The 19,831-nt window shown below is 43.1% G+C and overlaps 1 protein-coding gene across 2 annotated transcripts in view; it reads left to right on the top strand.

Moving 5' to 3' along the window:
* TFPT (TCF3 fusion partner) overlaps positions 1 to 19,831 on the top strand; it is a 183,108-nt gene that overhangs the window by 1,980 nt on the left and 161,297 nt on the right. For both annotated transcript variants that reach the window (XM_085616414.1, XM_085616413.1), the window contains exon 2: positions 6,306 to 6,556. In XM_085616414.1, coding sequence (XP_085472540.1) covers positions 6,314 to 6,556 — 243 coding nt within the window. In that variant the 5' untranslated portion in view covers positions 6,306 to 6,313. The remainder of the gene's footprint in view (positions 1 to 6,305; positions 6,557 to 19,831) is intronic.

Below are 19,831 nucleotides of genomic sequence, written 5' to 3'. Positions count from 1 at the left end.
CCCATATCAGGAAACCCTCAAACAGGCGCACCGACACGAGAGCCATCTGGTTCAACGCCGACCTCCAAGCAAACCTGCCGAAGACTCGAGAAGCAGTGGTGCCACGACCAGACACCAGACAACCATGCAGCCCTCAAGAACGCCAGACGCAAGCACCACCAACTCATCCGATCTGCCAAAAGGACCTCCTAGCAGCCTATCGATAATAACGCACACAACAGAAAAGAGCTCTTCAACATCGTGAAAGAACTCGCCACCCCCAGCTCCAATGACACCCCACCGTCGCAGGAACTCTGTGACTCCCTGGCCACCTTCTTCCACCGCAAGATCGCAGACATCCACGGCACCCAGACACCGACGACAGACGCCGACACCCCGACTCAATGCCCACCAAACACACTGACCTCCTGCTCTCCTGGAACAACGTCAACGACGAAGACACCATCAAAATCATGAACACCATCCACTCCGGCTCACCTTCAGACCCCTGACCCCACCACATCTTCAACAAAGCAAGCTCCATCATCGTACCCCAACTCCGGAAGATCATCAACAGCTCCTTGAAGACCGCTACCTTCCTGGAGAGCTGGAAACACGCCAAGATCAACGCCCTACTCAAGAAACCCGAGGTGGACCAAAAGGACCTCAAGAACTTACGACCCATCTCCCTGCTCCAGTTCCCGGCAAAAGTCATTGAGAAGACAGACAACTGACCCACTTCCTTGAGGAGAACCACATCCTGGACTCCTCCCAATCCGGCTTCCGAAGCAATCACAGAACCGAATCCGCCCTCATCGCCGCCACCGACAACATAAGGGCCCTGCTGGACAACGGCAAGATCGCGACCCTCGTCCTCCTGGACCTCTCAGCCGCCTTCGACACCGTCTGCCACCACACCCTGCGTACACGCCTCCATGGCGCAGGGATACGTGACAAAACCCTGAACTGGATCACCTCCTTCCTTCCTGGCAGAACCCAGAGAGTCCGCCTCTCCCTGTTCCGATCCGAAGCCACCACGATCACCTGCTTGTACCCCAAGGATCATCCCTCAGCCCAACCCTTTTCAACATCTACATGGCAGCTCGCATGAACATCGTCCGTGCACACCACCTCAACATTATCTCATATGCTGACGACACCCAGCTGATCCTCACCCTCAACAAGGACCCGGCCACCGCCAAATCCAACCTCCCAAGAGGGAATGAAGGCCTACGCAGAGTGGATGAAGACCAGCCGACTGAAACTGAACTCTGACAAGACGGAGGTCCTCATCCTCGGCTCCACCCCCTCCGCATGGGATGACTCCTGGCGGCCGGCCATGCTGGGAACTGCCCCGACACCTACCAACCACGCTCACAACCTGAGGATTATCCTGGACTCGACGCTCTCTATGACCCAGCAAGTCAACGCGGTCTCCTGCTTCAACACCCTCCGCATGCTCTGCTAGATCTACAGATGGATCCCCACCGAAACCAGGACAGTCACCCATGCCCTTGTCAGCAGCAGGCTGGACTACGGCAACGCCCTCTACTCGGGAACCACGGCCAAACTCTAGAAAAGACTTCAACGCATACAAAACGCCTCCGCACGCTTCATCCTCGGAATCCCTCGCAACAGCCACATCACCGCCCACCTGAGAGACCTGCACTGGCTCCCGATCAACAACCTTCAAGCTCCTCACCCATGCTCACAAAGCACTCCACAACGCCGGACCAGCATACCTCAACGAACGACTCACCTTCTACACCCCGAACCGCCAGCTTTGCTCCGCGGACCTCGCCCTCGCCACTGTCCCACGCATCCGCCCAACGACCACCGGCAGCAGATCATTCTCCCACCTCGCTGCCAAGACATTGAACACCCTCCCCACCCACCTGCAACAAACCCAGGACCTGCTGACCTTCAGGAAACTTCTCAAGACCTGGCTGTTCGATCAGAAGCTGCTGCTTCCCCTCCTCTAGCGCCTTGAGACCCTCACGGGTGTGTAGCGCACTTTACAAATGTTTTGATTGATTTATTGATTGTAAGGAGGTCCTAGTAGTAAAATGAGGTCTAAGGAGGAATACATGAGGGAAGAATTTAGAAAGTTGTTTGTAAGATTTTAGAAGTAAAATGAGGTTTGGGGTGATGCAAGGAGGGAAGATTCTAGAAAGAGATGTTTTGGAGATCATAGTAGTAGAATGGGTTATTTTGGAGATCATAGTAGTAGAATGTGGTTTAGGATGAGTCAGAGAGTGGAGGTATGCTGAGAAAGGTATAGGGTGAAACAGGGTAGGGCATTGGAGAGACACAAATGTTTTTTTAACAGTAGGAGTAAAGTAATATATAGATATATAAGTACATGGAAGGTAAACATGTATAAGGCAGATAATATATCAAAATGTAAGTTGTATTTAATAAACTTAGACTTTAAAGTGTTACTGTACTTTCATTTATTTTTGTGTTTTTTTCTTTTCAACAATTCAATAGTAAAGCAATTGTAGATAAATAGTTGTGATGGAAATTACCTATTGTGATACATAGTCAAACTGAGAACCATAAGTATCTAATCAAATGACTTATATGAAAACTATGCAGTGACCTATATACACGTTAAGCATCGAATAATATAACCATAAGTAATATGTATATTTGTTAAGCAGACCTACAGAATATCTATATATTTATATACATAATTGTTATAAATATTTATACTAAGAAATACACTTATCTGGATACTTGCATATAATCAAATTAAATGCTTATACACAGGGATATGTTGTATGTATTTGAGTATGTTGGTTATGTAGGAAAGAGCCAACTCGATTTGTCTTCTGAAGATAAGATAGTTATCCGTGGATCTTATGTTTGGGGATAATTAATTCCATAGTTTGGCTGCTTAAACAAAGGAGCTAGGCTGAAATTGTCCATAGCCCTGAGTATGTCGGAGCCTTTTAATGCCAGCAGCCATACACTGCAACATCTTTTGAGCTCACAAAACCACAGTTCTGTAGCTGTGCCACTGCCTGCTTCTAGAGATCTTCATGATCGCAGAGGCTTACAGAGAAGTTAAACCTCATTTCTTATTGATATTGTGGTGGCCCCCATTCCAAAGCTAATCTCAAAAGTCATTTAAGGGGATCATGACCCTTCAATCCCTCTGCCTTTTAGCATTTTATTTTAACTTACAAAACTGACAACCTTTGCAGTTCCTTGTTGAATATATCCTTTCTTTCCTTACAAGTCATGCAACTTTACCAGTTTACATATAAACAAGTCAATGTTACCTTTACTTGACACTTAAAAGCCGTTTGCAGTCAGTTATAACTGCCTGCATTATTGATTCTGATGTTTAAAATATCTAAAAAATGGGATAGGCCCAAAGGCACGGATCTACCTTAGTTGGACCGCTTAACTATATAAATTGAGTCATGAGCTGAACGAAATGAAAAACTGTAACAACTTAGTTCCTGTCTAATTGCTTTCCGTTATTCCTTTAGAAAATAACTTTCAAGCATACCAGGTCGACATCTGGGATCAAAATGTAATAACCTCTGCATTGTACCCATACACAATATATTGCTGTGTAAAGGGACACATCCCTAATCAAATGCAGTTCTGATGCCACAGTTTTTTTCTTCCAAAAGAGACAGTGGTGGAACTTCCTTAGTTATAAGTGGTAAGGTATGCAGAATAGTGTATCAATGCTGATGTAACCTTGTCAAGTTAGGATTTGACTCAGGTGTGTGGTTAGGAAGTCAGAGAAGGGATTGCAAAGAGAATATGGAACAGTTGTTTCTGTGGAGATAGGGTCCATAGAGGTTTCCTTTTAGCAGTTTGTTGGGTGTTCTGTTTTGCAAAAGAGCCATTGCTGATAACAGTGATTGACAAGACGATGGTGGTTCTATCTGTGGTCATGATTTGATTTTTGGTTATAAAGAGCAAACAAATACCCAGAGGTGCCCTGGCACATAGAAGTATAAGTTCACAAGCACAGAAAATATTGGAAAAGGTACGTTTTTAAAGATTTACAGAATCTTAGAAGATTGGGTTTGTACCGGATTGCAAGAGGGAGACTATTCCAGGCCTGAGCAGTGAGACAGGATTTGTGATGCCTTTGAACAGCAACCCGATGCAAAGTCTAAGAATAAAGCAGTCTGCAGCGTGAATACTTTGAAAACATGAGACATGTAATTCACACGAGGTCAAATGAATGGCATTATGACCGAAACAGAGCACCTTTTTAGAAATATATCTTGTGAACAATAAGCGATGCAGGGCTTTGATATGTGTTGTACTGCAGGCATGTTTAGGAATAACCAGTACAATCATAGCTGCTGCCTTCTGGATGAGCTGTGACTTGTGTACCAGACAGAAGAGGAGACCTAAAAACAAGGCATTACATTAGTCCAGTCTACCTATGATCAGGGATTGTAACAGAAGTTGCCTGGAAGTCCCGTGAATGAGCAGTAGGATTCTTCTTAGAACTTTCATGATCAGGAAGCAAGTGGTAATGAAGCTTTCAAATGTGGGTCTCAAAGATCAATTTAAGATGACTCCCAAATTGCATGCTTTGGAGGAAGTGGAGGGAAGGTAGGTCTCAAAATATTGATACGACCGAGACCAGCAGGAGGGGTTGCCAAACATCAAAACCTCAACTTTGACAGAGTTAAGTTTAATTGATTTGACATTCATCCAAACGACATTTAAAATGATCTTGATGGGAATTAAGACCACCTTCCAAACGCTGAATGTCATTGATGTAAGCATAGAATTGGAAGCCACATGAGGCAATCGGTTCAGCCAGTGGGGTCTTATACAGACCGGAGATGACGAGATAGTGTTCCACAAATGACGATTTTAGATGGATTGTTGTCACGGGTGCGCTGTTTTGGGTGGATGGAAACCGAAGTTTGGTGTTAATTGACTTGAGCTTTTTTTATTGTGAGGCTCTTAAATAAGTTCAGTCTACTCAGCCAAGGACAGAGTCATTTTTCTTTCCAGTCTCTATTTGGGGTCCTTTGAAATTAATTTTATATTTAAATTATTTACTATGCATATGTTGGTCAAGGCATTGCAATGATTGAGGGTGTCCTTTATGTGCTGACCTTGAGGCAGGGTTATGGGACTTCATGTACTTTTTAAAGAACTTTTCGAGATCCGAAGTACAGTCATTGCCAGAGACACTGGAAACATATGCCATTACACCATGTTTTCCCCTGATGATAGCCTATTTCTTTCACTTCCCTATTTCTGTCCTGTCTCACTTTACCCTCTAATTGGTCCCACCGATGACCAGCCAAGATATTTATAACTGTTGCTTTGTAAGAAGCAATATCTTGTTGGAGGTGTTTTAATTTTTTTTGTTTTTGTTAATTTGTCTGCAACTGCAATAGATGTATTAGTGTCTCATATCAGTAAACTATGGTATCTGTCCATAAATACTGACCTTATATCCAACTGCCAATACATTTATCAAATGTTTGGTTCGTTATGTATTTGGTGTGGCACTGCTCTTTATTTTTAAGTATGGTTTATTAATTATTTCTTGTCTCCCCGTTTCTGAATAGAAACCATGCAAGTGGATGTATGCCGGTTTTGAATCGATGTTGTTAATATTCATTAACCTTATGGGTTTCTTCACTTTGGACTCCTTTTCAAATGGACCTGTAGTTTGGTCCCTCTGCGCTTTAAGCTCCGCATTCTTCTGCCATCTATCTTTGTTTAGGGAGCATACAGCCTGACAGGTGCTATCTTTGTGAGGGTTTAAAAGTGGGTTGCACCTCTCTAGCTCTTGGTACAGATGCTCAGTGTGAGTATATGGAAATGCTGTTGTGCTTTGGGTCTAGACCATGCTACAGTCTGCTAAGAAGTATGTACTTGAAAGGCTGATCTACATAATGCAAGTCTACATGATTATTGATGAAAAATGATAAAACTACAACTGAACGTATGGCCTGGAATTGCAGATCCCCATAACACTTACTTTTCCCACCGAGAGATGCTTGTCAATTTGTACAGCATAATCTAGTAAAGGGAACTCAAGATTATGATAAAGCCTAAATTGGAAAAATTTGGTTTTACTTAAATAACACCAGATACAAGTTCAGGCAGTGTGCACTTTACCCCACATAAGAAACGTTGCTCCAGCCCCATTATTATTCGTGTATCATCTAGCCTTCCCTTTGAATTCAAGAAACACTTTTTGCCTCAGAAAAAAGGCATTACACTTGTGTTGTAGAATGTACACATAGTGTGCCCCAGCATTTGACTAAGGCGCTGCCTTACCTCTTTTAATATGTGCATGTCTGCCTTTTCTACTGCAGGTGGTGCTATGGCTGCAGTGAGCTTCGAGGAGTTTTCAGTTCCCCCTGGCTCAGAGCTGGCTTTGCCACCTCTGTTCGGGGGGAACATTCTGGAGAGTGAGCTTGAGACAGAAGTGGAGTTTGTGGATGGTGGCCTGAGTGGTGACAACCTACAGGATGAAGAAGAGGAGGAGGAACTCCTGCAGCGGCAGAGGGAGATGAACAAGAGGAAGTACCTCGCTCTGAGCCGGCGCTGTAAGGAGATAGAACTGGTGAGCTACAGATAAGGCTGTGTTCAATCAATGTAACCAGTTATCCCGTTAGAACTGTAAACCATTAGGGCAAAGCACTTAGAAGGATGCCTTGTTATCCATCAGTTCTTCAGATATTCCTAATTTAATAATTACTTGGTCTTCGTTATGGCTAAAATTAAACACATGAATCAAAGGGCCGAGATCAACATGTATAGTGACTTTGTAACATACTTAAATGCAATGATATCCTTTACTACAAACAACCAAATATTAAGGAGGTAAGAGGTAAAATAAGATCATACTTAATGCTTTGTAAAATACACATTTCATTGTTTAGGAATTGAAACCATGTCCCTGTAGATTGTCCTTTTTCCTTCATAGATACATACATTTCTGGCCTTTATTGGTTTTATAAACTAACAAAAATAAACATTTGGTCTTATTTTTAGTCCTGTCCGTATTGCTGCCCTGCCAAGTGTTGTGCCTATTGAAAGCATAAGGAGTTGTAGCCGGATCTGGTGGCTCAGTGGGCTATTACATGTAATCCAGGGATCTATGAATTTCCCCATCGTCTCATGTTCAAATCCTAATAGGTACAGTCAGCCTTTCATCCTCCGGAGATCAGTGCAATGAGTGCATCGATTTAGGTAGCAATAAACATCTGTTATTCAGTGCTAAGATTCCACAAGGGGACGAAGGTGTGCTTTACAAGTACATGTTTGTTAAAAAAGGGTGAGATGTCCTAATTATGCATAAATAGCTAACTATATGCTTGCGCACTACAGTGATCATATTTTGAGAAGAGTGAATTTTATGTTGCCGTTTCTATACTCCAATCCAGACAAGCTGCCTTAGGTGAATATTTATTGGTGAAATGAATATGGAAATATCCTAATTGGAACTTCATGTTTTTTTAAATGGATACGTTCTGATAGAATGAGCACATCTCAAATATAGAGGAACATAGCTATTAAAGATCAGGAGAAATGTTTGAATCACTAGAGGGGATGCCATTTGGTCTGGTATAGGTTTTGTAGCTCCACCAAGAGGTAATGTACCGAAGAAATAATTCAATTTGTTTTTATTTTATTGTATTTTCTTTATTTGATTTAATAAACATCTTCAATAGTATGCTAATAAATATGGGAGAGAAACTTTCGTCATAATGTGTCCATGATGTAAATAAGGATTGGCGACGCGACATCATTAATGAAATGTGGCATGTGGAGTTCTACAGGGCTCCATCCTTTTGCTGCCACTTTTCTTCATTAGATGTGATCAACCTGGACCATCTACAATTCCATATGCATACCAATGATACAAAAATTGACATCTGATCTGGCAGATGCAGAACTGTATAGTTGGACCTCAAATTGTCTATGGTATATGTTCCAGTAGAATAATACAAATACCTTTGTCTTAACGGCTCCAAGATGGAGGTCATAATAATGGGTATCTGAGCAGAGACTACCTTAAAGGTGTGGCGCAGCTGCCAGAGCATCTGACTACGGAGCACGGGGCTCACGTTTCGATCCCCAGTGGCATCTCAGCTCAGCATCATGTGACTCTGGGCAATAGCTCACTTAATCCAACAGACAGCCCCTTAGTGCCTGGATACCCTTAAGGGTGATACACTTGCGCTTTACAAATGTGGAATTATTATTATTACTGTTAAGCTGACTGATAGAGCTGGCTGCATCCCCTCCACCAGTATAATCTGTAAAAAAAAAAAATACAAGTTTGGAATGACCTAAAACAATCATTTATCCAGAAGCTTACAACAATGGTGAAATAAATTCCACCTGCTAATGCCTAGAAGAGTTTTCACTTTAATTTAGCCAAATCAAAGAATCACATTTACAAGAGTGCTAGGGCTGTAATGCCTACATTAGTTCCATTAAATGAACACAGGTTCCTCCAGGGACATTTGGAAACTCTGCTAATTTTTTTATCTGGTTTTCAGAAAGTATGACCATCTACTTGTAGATCTAAAAGAACTCCACTGTCACCTATTAGAACAAATTATTGATCCGGTCATTCGACCAACCAGCTTGTGAACACCACAGCTTGTGAACACCACAGTAGTTGTTGGACTTGTCCACGCCCCATCACCGATCTCTGACCTTAAATATGAAACTGACTTCACTTACTCATCATTGCAAAAACATGTTCAGCACAGCATAAATAAACCTTGCATTCAGTTGTGAAAGGATGTCACCCCAGATTGAAAGGACAAATGACTCTTAAGAGTTGAACTTTTACTGAGAAATGCCACATTTTTATTTGTCACCCAAGCAAATCTTTTATCTCTTTGTTATGCGTTCCCTTTTTCTTCCTTCTCCACTCTCGATCCCCTTCTTCCCATTTCTCTCCTCTTGTGATTTTTTTTTCAGATGACACTCCTCAATAGATGGCTACAGGAGAATGCATAGGGTGTAAATAATTAGGAGTACCACATATGTCTTGCGATGATATAGAGAGATGACTTGGTTTCTAAAATAATCCCTATGGCACCTATTGAATTCATTTGATGTTCATGTGCCTATAAATGCACACATCATCCCCTTCCCACCACACGTCTTCCAGTGTGCTTCCAGCATACCTCTCCTGGCAACTCTATAATGTTCCCTCTATTTTGTACATTGCTCGATAATTTATGGGTTACATGATACTTGGTTAGAGATGGGCAGTTGAAATGTAATAGATATCCTCAGCATGCAAGGACTTTAGACCACAGGACGAGCTGAACAGGTGGATTTTCATACCCCTATGGAACATCAGAGAGTTTTTTTCCAGGCACAGATGCTGCATGACGGAATTCCAGAGGGTGGTCTGAAATTCAAGGGGGCTCTCCTACTCATGCATTTGTAATTGTTGTTTGGATGATAGGAGTGTGACATCTGCTCCTAGAAGCTGACATTGGCACTATGGCAGGGTTTCAATAAAAGTATATGTACCACATGTTTTAGATACTTGCTAATCTTTAAAGTGTGTGCTAAAATATTTCAGGGATTTGAGCAGATCCCAGTCAGGAATCTCAGTTTTAAGGAACGTTTACTGTCCTCCCTTTTCCTAAATCTTTCTTCATAAGGATTTCCACTTGCATTCGCCATTCTGTTTCCTAACATTTGTAGAGTTCTCTCGACTTAACATCCTGAAATGATAAAAATTAAAAGAGTTGTTTGATATAGCCTTTATTATACTGTAGGTTTGTTATTTCTAGATACTGCAAATAATAAGTGTCATTATCACCAAGTTTACTGTTGCTCAGTGTATTAACCTTCGAACGATGAGACTCTAGGTTGACTCTCCTTTTTAATACCAGATGTCAACAGCAAGAGCTTAACTCGGAGTACTGAGCTATTTTGCCAGCCACCTAGCAACATTATGTTAATGGGAAGTACACAAGTGAGATAAAAGATTGGATTTTGAAGCAGTCTTACCTAGAAGGTGCCACCTCTATGCTGAAAACCAGGGGTGGTGTGTAAGTAGAATGGTAAAGCCCCAGAAGGCAATATAGGCGATACTCGGCACAGGGCCTGCTGCAGTAACACTTGAGTGGATCTGCCTCAGAGGACATTTTTGGGGCTCGTGGGTGAGAGTGTATTTGAATGTTGTTGAAAAAGAAACAGTTATGTATTTGTTGCAGCCACTCCACTATCAGCCTGGGAGTTGACCTTAAATCTGCCAATGTCTGTGCTAAGTGAAACAACTATGCCTACAAGCAGAGGTGGTCCATGCAGCGTCTACCTGTTCTTCACATCCAGATCTACAGCATGTTCTCCAAAGAATTGTTTTGGATATGTTTTGATTTTTAATTTCACTGCAGATGAACTTAAATTGTCAATACAGTTGACTGGTTGGAAACATTAAAGTGTGGATAATGGTACATTGTGTACAGTTTATTTGTCTAATCTTGTACCTCATTAAGTTTCCTGGACGAGCACACATGTACACAGTGTAGTATGTATAGTATAGTATGATGAAATAGACTGTTCTATGTTTTTTTTTTTGTTAAATACATTCAAAACTCTTCCACTATCCAAATGTCATCTATTTGTGTAGATTCTAAAGAGAGGGGTTCTATGCCATAGGGAAGAGTGCCTCTTCAGCTTTGGTTTCTGCAACATTTTTTGCACTGATTTCCCAGCGCTCACATTTTCCCCATCCCCCCTTTCTCGAGCCATTGGTCTTGGTTAAAAGTATCTAACACTACATTTTTACCTTTCTTTAAGTATTAAATCAGTAAAGTGCTTCATCTGGGTACTGCTCATTAATGGGGGTCATTGTTTAATGTCCTATAAATTAACACTTGGAGAGAGTCTGACTTGGCAACTGACCCTTTAAGGGTAATGCAGAATTCCAATAAAGAAATATCACTTTTCCCATTTTAATCTGTCTAAATGCATTATTTCATGTGATTACATTTCCATACTCACTCAAGCCATTTTGTACCACCTGTTCAAATGATGCTTTTCATACTAAAATTAGGAAGTATAATTTAGTGCATTTGTTTAGTTTACAAATTAGCACTTTTACATAATTTAACTTATGTAACTAATAAACCGGCTGATAAGTAGTATGGTGAATATGGATACAGACCAATATGAGAATGAAGCCATTTGTTGGCACAAAAGCTTGCTCTTCATCAGAACGGCTAGATATTGTCCTGTAATCTACTGTTTACTCAATGTAATCGTCAAAATTCTAGCAAGATGATCTTGTTTGTTGTAGTGATCAGGTGTACCTATATTCTTTAAGAATGGTACCCATAATATAGTCAGCAGGCAAGGAAAGTAATCTGTAATAGATTTCGAGGTGAAGTATTGGATTTTACTATGGCATTTCTAGTGCTTTTCTACCCATTGTTAGGTCCCCTTAGCCTATTCTAGATGGTTCAGTGTCTAATTACTAAGTCTGTATTGAATGAATGGAAGAAGGATGTAGGTAGTAGTAGTAGTGTTCTGGTCATGTTGTGTGAGGCCTGAAATCCTGCTCGAGCCTTGAAATAGCAGCATGTATGCAAGCCTTATGGTTGTCGTTTTATGTAAACAAGTGTAAAGATAAGATTGTAAGCAGTATAAACAAACCATTCAGCTGTTTGCTGCCTGGTGGTTCAGTGAGGTCCAGTCTCTTGGGAAAAGCCAGCTTTTTATTTCTTTCCAAATTCTCCATAGCTGTTGATTGTCCTTATCTAATTTGAGAGTGTATTCCAGAGCTTGCATGTCTGCACTGAGACAAAGCTACCACCTTCTTGAGTTTTGTGGTAAGTGGGTGGGTAAGGAGGGATTAGTTAGCTTGGAGCCTTGCTTGATCTAAAGTGCATCATTTGTATGACCAGAGTTCGGATGGTAAAGGGTTTTGAAGGCTATGTATCGGTACCACTTACAGATGTTGTTGGTATATGGATTTGTGGTCCATATGTGTTGGTATTCAAAATGGCTCATATACAGGCATAAAATCCTAGGAACAGATGTACTGCCCATTGATGTACCGTGGACTTGTAGATGTAGTTGGTTTTCGAATTAAAAAAAATTCTCAGTAAGTGCCAATCGTATCAGAGTGATAACCCAGTGAATGGGGGCAGTCCACTGCCAATCTTCATTCTTGAGAAGTTTCTCAATAACTTCAATGCTTTCCACCTGGGGTATACTGGTATATAACGCCTCAACATGTAGACATACCAAACAATATTCAGTCGGATCATACTCGATGTTCATCAGGAGATTGAGAAGATGTTTTGTGTCCTGTACATACGATGTTATACGTCTGACCAACGGGCGTAAAAACCAGTCAGTGTATTGGGACAGAGGTTCGAGGACTGACCCTATCCCGGAGACAATGGGTCTTCTGGTGGTGGTGTTTTACCTTTATGGATTTTAGGAATGGTATAGAACAGAGGTGTTCGTGGGTCCTCTTGATTTAGAAACCCATGTTCTTTCTTAGTGATCCATTCCCTCCCTAGGGCATCTGTTTCTTAAGTCGTTGTGTCGGGTCTCGATTGATTTTTTTGTACAATTTATTGCCAGCCAAAAGAGTGAGACATGCGGTCCTGTAGGCATTTGTACTTTGAATTACTGTTGCTCCCCCTTTGTCAGCGGGTTTAACTATTAATTCTGACCTGTTCTTCAATTTCGCAATGGCTGTGCGTTCCTTGTTGCTTAAGTTGTTAAAGGTGTTCTTCCGGGGTTGGAGTTCTTCCACTTCTTTTGCAACTGCTTCTTCAAAGGCGAGTACCTCTGAGGGCATCATGCATGATGGTGGGTAGAACGTTGATTTTGGTCGTAAGCCAGTGTATTCGCCTTCTTCTGCAATTTCTTCTTTGTCGTGGAAGAACGTTTTGAGTCTGATTTTTCTGAAGAATTCCCCTAGTTCGCATCGCAACTGGAACTTGTCTAGGTGGGTAGTTGGAACAAATCCAACGCCCTTTTGCAAGACTGCCATCTCATCAGTAGTGACGGTTATATCCGTAAGATTTACTACTAGTCCCTCATTGTGCTTGTCCCCGGTTGTGGTTGACCTCTGGAATTGCTCCTCGTCTTCGGCCCTGGTCTGTCTTCCTCCCATTGTACTCTTCTGTTGCCCCGTCGTCCTCTTTTGCCTCTCCTTCCGCCCTGACCTAAAAAATGTTGATTAAATTCAGGTTGGAAGTAGGGACCTGTCGGGTATTGTGGTGGGCCTTGGAAGGGGGACGGACCAAATGGACCAGGCCATGGGTACATTTGTGGGTGTCTGTATCTCTGGTTATAGCCACCTCGTCGTGGTCTTCTTGGTTCGTTGTGCCAACTCCTGTAAGAACCATCACTGGACCAGTCATCTTGCTCTGAGTCCGATGATCTGGATTGGCCACTTCGTGAAGATCCGGTATCTGAATTTTCTTGTCCTTTATAATCATCCTTTATGTTAGGGTATATTTTCTCGTGACTACATTTTTTAAGGTCTTTTTGTAGTTTGCAGATTTTGTTCTGTTATATATCAAAAGAGCTCCCAACATAGTGGTTTAGCCCACCCTGACTTTTAGGGGTCGGCTGACCCAATGATGAAGCATGACACCACTAGGGTGTGTGAGGGTAATTAAAAGAAAAACAGTTTTTTTCCCCACATTCATGGTTGGGTTAGGTACAACCTTTCACAAGAGAATCCCCTTCCCTTTCTTTCCTCTCATTCTTTTGATCCCCTACCTCGGGTACAGCTAGTTCACTAGCACTACCGACCACTTGGTGGTCTATTGGAGTATTTTTTGTGATTATGAGATTGTGTAGGGAGGATATACTCCGGTTATAATTACCTCTCATACCCTCTAGGTGCCTGGATCTCCTCCAGCACCTTTTTGTGTTGAGGCTATTCTTTTTGCCACTGGTAAAAAAGTGAAGACCTTTCTAAATGACAGATGTTGCATTTTTGGTCTTAATAGGCTGCTAATTATCCTACTCACGAATCCAACTTTGAAACCACTGCATATATCAGTAGGATCACTTGTATCCTCTGTGAAAGACAAAAGGGAAGATGCATTGCAGTACTCTCATGGTATATAAAGTTTCTTTGTCTCTTTATTAGGGATTCAGGTAAGAGCTTTGAGTCCATGGAGATGTCATGATTTTTTACTTCACTTGATATTGTCGGTTGTCCCATTTCAAGGGGCTAGAAGGGCTAGATAGAGTGATGTTAAGTTTGAGGTGATTTTCTTACATCCATTGTTCGACCACGATTAGCTTTTGTAGTGTCTAGATGTGTTGACTTTGGAGCGTTGTTCCAGTTTAAGGAAGGTTTTGGCATCACCAGCATAGTTGTAGTATGTAAGATAAAATGATTTCACAAGATCAGGAAGAGGGCAAGGTTAACAATGTAGAGGTGCAATTGTTGACCACTGCAGGATGCTTGCACGTGTGGTGAAGGTTGAGGACTTGAATGCTGATAATTGGATGAATTGGGATATATCCTTAGGGTAGGATTCTATTCATTCCAGAACAGTGTCATGTTTACTTGTGTTATGGAGTCTTTAACCTAGTATTTGGTGGTCAAGCTTGTAGAATGGTGATGATGGGTCAAGTGAGGATAGCCCAGCCACTCTTACTGTTGATGAATTCTTGAAATCACCTCTTATAGTTTTCCGTGTCAAAGCAGTGCTTTTTAGGTCTCGGCTGCGCTTGCGCAGTCTCGCTCCGAGATTTAATGACTTGGAGAAGAGGGGCTTGAACCCGCCCCTCTTCTCCCCTGTTCTCCATTGGCTGGCCTCTTGAATACTGGCCAGCCATTGGAGAAGAGGTCAGTCATTCAGATTAGGCCCCGTCCTTTTCGGATCGGGGGGCGTGTTTTTTGCAAGAAGTCTCAAGGAGGAGACAACAGCAAAACACGCCCCCGAATCCGAAAATGCCGCTGCCTTTCTCCGAGGCATTTCTGCTCTGCCTCGGAGAAAGGCAGTCGTGTGCTCGTCCGCTCCCCCCTGCGTCCGGTGGCCAAATGTTACAGGTATGAAAGGGCTACACGCGCCATCGTTGAAAGTAAGTAAGCACACGGAAGACAATGCGACACTACGAGTGCTTTTCATTGTCGTGCGTCTGCACTACTCAACACTGGTGCAATATTTTCGACGGGAAATAACTGTAATCGCTCAGCAGCAAGCAGATAAGATACTCCATGGTAGTAGGTACATGTTTTCTGAAGCAGGGCTGAACAAGTATGTATTTTTCTAACTGGTCGGTAACTTAGATTAAGAAGCTATGACCTATCGATTAAATAGCATTATACATCTACTTGTTAAGGTGACCACCTGTCCGCTACTTACACGGACCGTGAGTGAATTCAGTCTAACATCCGTCGTCCGTTGTTTATGTTTAACGGATGTCACTTGTCCATAACTTTAGAACTTCCGGGTCGCGCAGTCACACAGCTCCCAGACTCTGAGTCTGCTAAAGTGTAAGGATGCCTTCACCCTATCACGGTGCGTCGGCTAGTATCCCGAGTACTGATTTGCCGTGAAGCCTGCACGTGTCTCCGCTCCGATCCGCCCCCGACAGTCGACGGCTACCGCCCACTTTGGAACGGTGCGTTTATGCTAGTCTGGGACTGAAGTATTCCAAGGAGAGTTAGTCAAACTGTTCGGGGAACTACGCTGTTCTGTCTGGGAATGTTGTGGCTGCCTGCCCTGAATGGGACAGAGGGACTGAAAAGTGGGACAACCAGAAGTCCCAGATCAGCCTGGGCAGTTCCTTTTTCAATTAAGAACTGTCCCCGTTTCGTGACACATTCTAATACATTGAGGAGGGTCGGGTTGTGCTCGCTCACGTTTTGCAGCTGTCTCATTAAACCAGTGACGCCCCTTCAAAGTTGTAATAACTGTTGCCTTCTGCGATGCATCGCATCCTCCACGCAGACGTTTTGATGGGGAGTGAATAGTCTTCGGATGATCCCATCGAGTGGGAGCATTTTTAGTGCCCGCCCCAAACTTGACGTTTCATGTCACCACGCTAGCCATTCGATGTTGACCAGTCGACGCTCACCAAGTTGCCAGGCAACGGCGCGCGTCCCTGGTAACAGGGAATTTGGGGAGATGGTATACTTGCAGCCACACAAGCGACAAGTGTTCATCTGGCTGTAGGACGCGTCCCTTATCACCACGTGCAATTAACAGCAGACGAATCCTGTGTGCGGAACATCACCCTAAGCATGAAGCGCAAATGTATCTGCGAGATCTGCACCTGTGGGTAAGAGGCGGTCAGGAACGACGGCAAGCAACAGGATAGATGCACTCTTACTTATCTCCGACTTACTCTCGATTTCCTACTAGCCAGCACCTTGCAAGTCGCTATTTGCCAAAGTTTAGGCAGTGTGAGGCTCCCGCGTGAAAATAACGGCGCCCAACCCACCGCCCACCTTAACAAGCATTTACAATGCAACGGTCTCGGCATTGTTAAAGTTAGAGCTATTGGCATTGCTCATGACAATGCCGTTTCTTTAAATGTTTTAAAAACAAATACATAAACAAAAATAATGTCATGAGCAATGCCAATAGCTCTAACTTTACCAATGCCGAGACCATTGCATTGTAAATGCTTGTTCTTTTAGCCTGAAGCCTTTCTGTCCATCCAATAGTTCTTTGTTGTTCCAAAAAGGATGAAATATGGAAGTGATGCCCATTTTTGCTAAGTTTACCTAAAAAAAAGGTCAATTTCATATTGGTCTGTAGTGTTCCGAGTCAGCATGGTCAAGTCTTTTTATAACCATAACAAAGGGTGTTTTCAGTTTGCATGCACTAATAGGGGAAAAGCTGATTATTTTTCTCTCTGGAGTTTTAACAGACGCAGTGGGGCGGGGGCGGATGGTGGATGGTGGAGGGGTGGATAGGTATCAAGGGATGGGAAAATAGTTTTTTTTAAACGTACCTTTCCATTTGCTGTCGCTACCTCCGCCCACCTCTGTCCTCTCCCAGCAATCTCTGGAAAAGCAGGCTCTCTACCCAATCCAGACGCTGCTTTTATGGTATGAGAACGGCACCAGGATTGGTCTGGGTGGCCTGGTCTGCCCCTCAGTCATTCCATGAGAGCCTGCGGCTTTTCTCCAACCTGGCTGTGAAGACAGCCGGTTCGGAGAAATAGGAATGCGTATGTCTGTTTGGCCGGCCTAAAACAGCTGACTTAACTTACATGCGCACTTCTGATGAGTACAGGCCCCAGCTAGGCCCGCAGGACACAAGGGTTCGCTCTCCTGTAAAGAAACCTATAAGGAAGTTGGCACGGAAACTGCAAAGTACAAAGACACGGTTTATTAACCCTTAAGGGTGGTCCTACAATCCATACAATACCCTTCAGTATTGCATAGAGTAGCACAAAGAACTTGCATACACGGTCCCCTTTTATACACAACAGAGGGGCTCATAAGTGGGAGGATAGAGCATGAGACGAGGAATGTTACCTTTTATGGACATTTGCAATACTAGATCGATATGTGGGCGGAGCTGACATACTCCTTAAGCCCGCGAAAACATGGTCAAGCAAGGACTAACTGATAACAGATGTGGTCAAGTCTGGGCATGCGCCAGACGGACAAAGGAACTATTTGTAGACTGTTACTAGGCAGATTACAAGAGCAACTAACACAAAGATAAGACTCTTCTCGTGCTGAGCACGTGGAGACATGACAATACAAATGGAGTCCAGACTTCAGTCAACATAACAAAAGGAACATGTGTAAGGGAGGAGAATTCATGTCTTTAGTAAATGCTTAATCACATCGAAGTTGCAATTTACAACAGACGACCCTTTCAGCATTTACTGAAGACATCCGGCTTGTTAGAATAATCATCATATATATCGATTATCATCATTTCTTCTACCTCCTTAGCTAAACGTTTCTGATAAGTGACATTGGCAATAGCTTTTTTATCGGGGATACAAAATGATACACATACGGAACAGAGCAAGGGACCACATTGAACACAGATACAGCAAGAAAACAAAACTGCTATAATTATGCAGAGGCCAGTCAAAACCTTCCAACCCCAAGCAGTGATCAATGCCCAAAACCATCCAGAAAAGGACCAAGTGCCGTTTTCCGTATGGATTTCAGCTGCAATTTTATGCAACCTATTGATTGCATTATAGACTGAAGGTGTGTGATCAGGAATAAACACACAGCAACTACTTCCGATAATTTTACAAGCTCCACCTCGATCAGCTAACATAACATCTAATACCATACGATTCTGCAATGCAACAATTCTGGTAATCTGTAATTCTTCCGTAAGATTCCCAAGAGCAGCAGCGGTTTGGTTTGTCACAGCCTCTACCACTCGTGTTAATCTTCGAACTTTCCTACTATTTAGGGCAGCTCCAACGAAGAAAAACAATCCTAAATTGAAGTCAATATACTGCTGCAAACTGGTGTCAGTCTGGTCCACATCATCAATTGATAGAGTACGTTTATACCTATTTACAGTCACATTATTTAACAACTTTAAATCCTTATGATAGGATGCAGGTGCCAGAAATACAGGAGGTAACAAAAATGATACATAGCATACTCCAGACCAACCGGCTGGCAAACGGTAATAACCTTTAGTTCCACACACAAAATACGTATTATGGGATGCTAAGAAAGTACTGTTATTCAATCCATCGATGTTTAATATGGTAATACAATCGCTAACACCGACAGGAATATAACCCACACTTTGGACACACAGGTCCGCTTGAGCTTGTGCCACTTGAATCACAAATCTGTCTTTTCCCACAGTGTCTCTGGTGTTCGTGAAAACATATGGAATCGATTCATTGTCTGGTCGATACTCTTCCCATTCCCAAATTGTCCCATTCGCTTGCGGATATCCATCTTTATCCTGATGACATTCTTTATTGAGTCTGAAGAGTAATCGTCCCACTGTGGGTTTCCGAGTGGCAAAAAGCAAAGTGTACCATGCTCTACAAGAGCCATTATGAGAGAAAGGAAGAGGTATGAATGGCGTTCCTCCCTTCTTCTGATGAGCTGGCATCATACCACATATCCAACAGTTCGTAGCATTGGTGGCAACATGGGTATGATGTAACATCTGGATGAAAGTGTTATTCAAATAAGACTGACGATGCTTCAATTCTTGATACGGAAGGGTATAGAAATAGTGCTCCGCAGGCACTGGAGTTGTCAACACAAGCAACTCTCGGGCAGGAGTCACATTCTCCACAAACCATGTGGTTATCCCAACAATAGCTACTGTGAGCATAAAACCTATTGCACAAAGGATCTTCTTTTTCTCCATGTCAAAATAGGAAATCAATATCTTCCTGAAACTAAGGGTTTGTCAGAACTCTTCCCCTTGGGCAGCGGTCGATTTCTTCACCAACGGGCCAAGACGGGTGTCGCTACACTAATGCAGGGCTGACCCCCCCCCCTTGCCTCACTGGCTCTCCGTTTCACTAACCCAAGGGCCGTTCTGACAACATGTCCCGATACTGAAGGATTCACCTTCTTGGCCTCAGATGATATCGCCTTCCTCCAGGAGTCGCGTGGTCCGGAAAGAGCTCCTCAGCGTCGTTCGATTCCACAGCACGGCCTTTCTCTGTGGTCAGAATCTCTTGTTGATCGGTCAGTATAGCGGGCTCCACCAGTCCGGGCGGTACTTTGCGGCAGTGCAGGGAATGGATCCAATTCTTTCTGTTGGAAACTCGCACAGCCGTCCTTGTTGCCAGTAAGACTTGCTCAGGGCCAACCCATCTCGGCTCCAGGCTGTTCGTCCTGTCGAAGATTTTCAACATGACATAGTCTCCAGGCCGGAGACTATGTCCTTCGCCGGTGGACCGA

The sequence above is a fragment of the Triturus cristatus genome, chromosome 7 (assembly GCF_964204655.1).
Source record: "Triturus cristatus chromosome 7, aTriCri1.1, whole genome shotgun sequence".
NCBI classification, from domain to species: Eukaryota; Metazoa; Chordata; class Amphibia; order Caudata; family Salamandridae; genus Triturus; species Triturus cristatus.
This window is presented reverse-complemented; position numbering and strand designations above follow the sequence as displayed.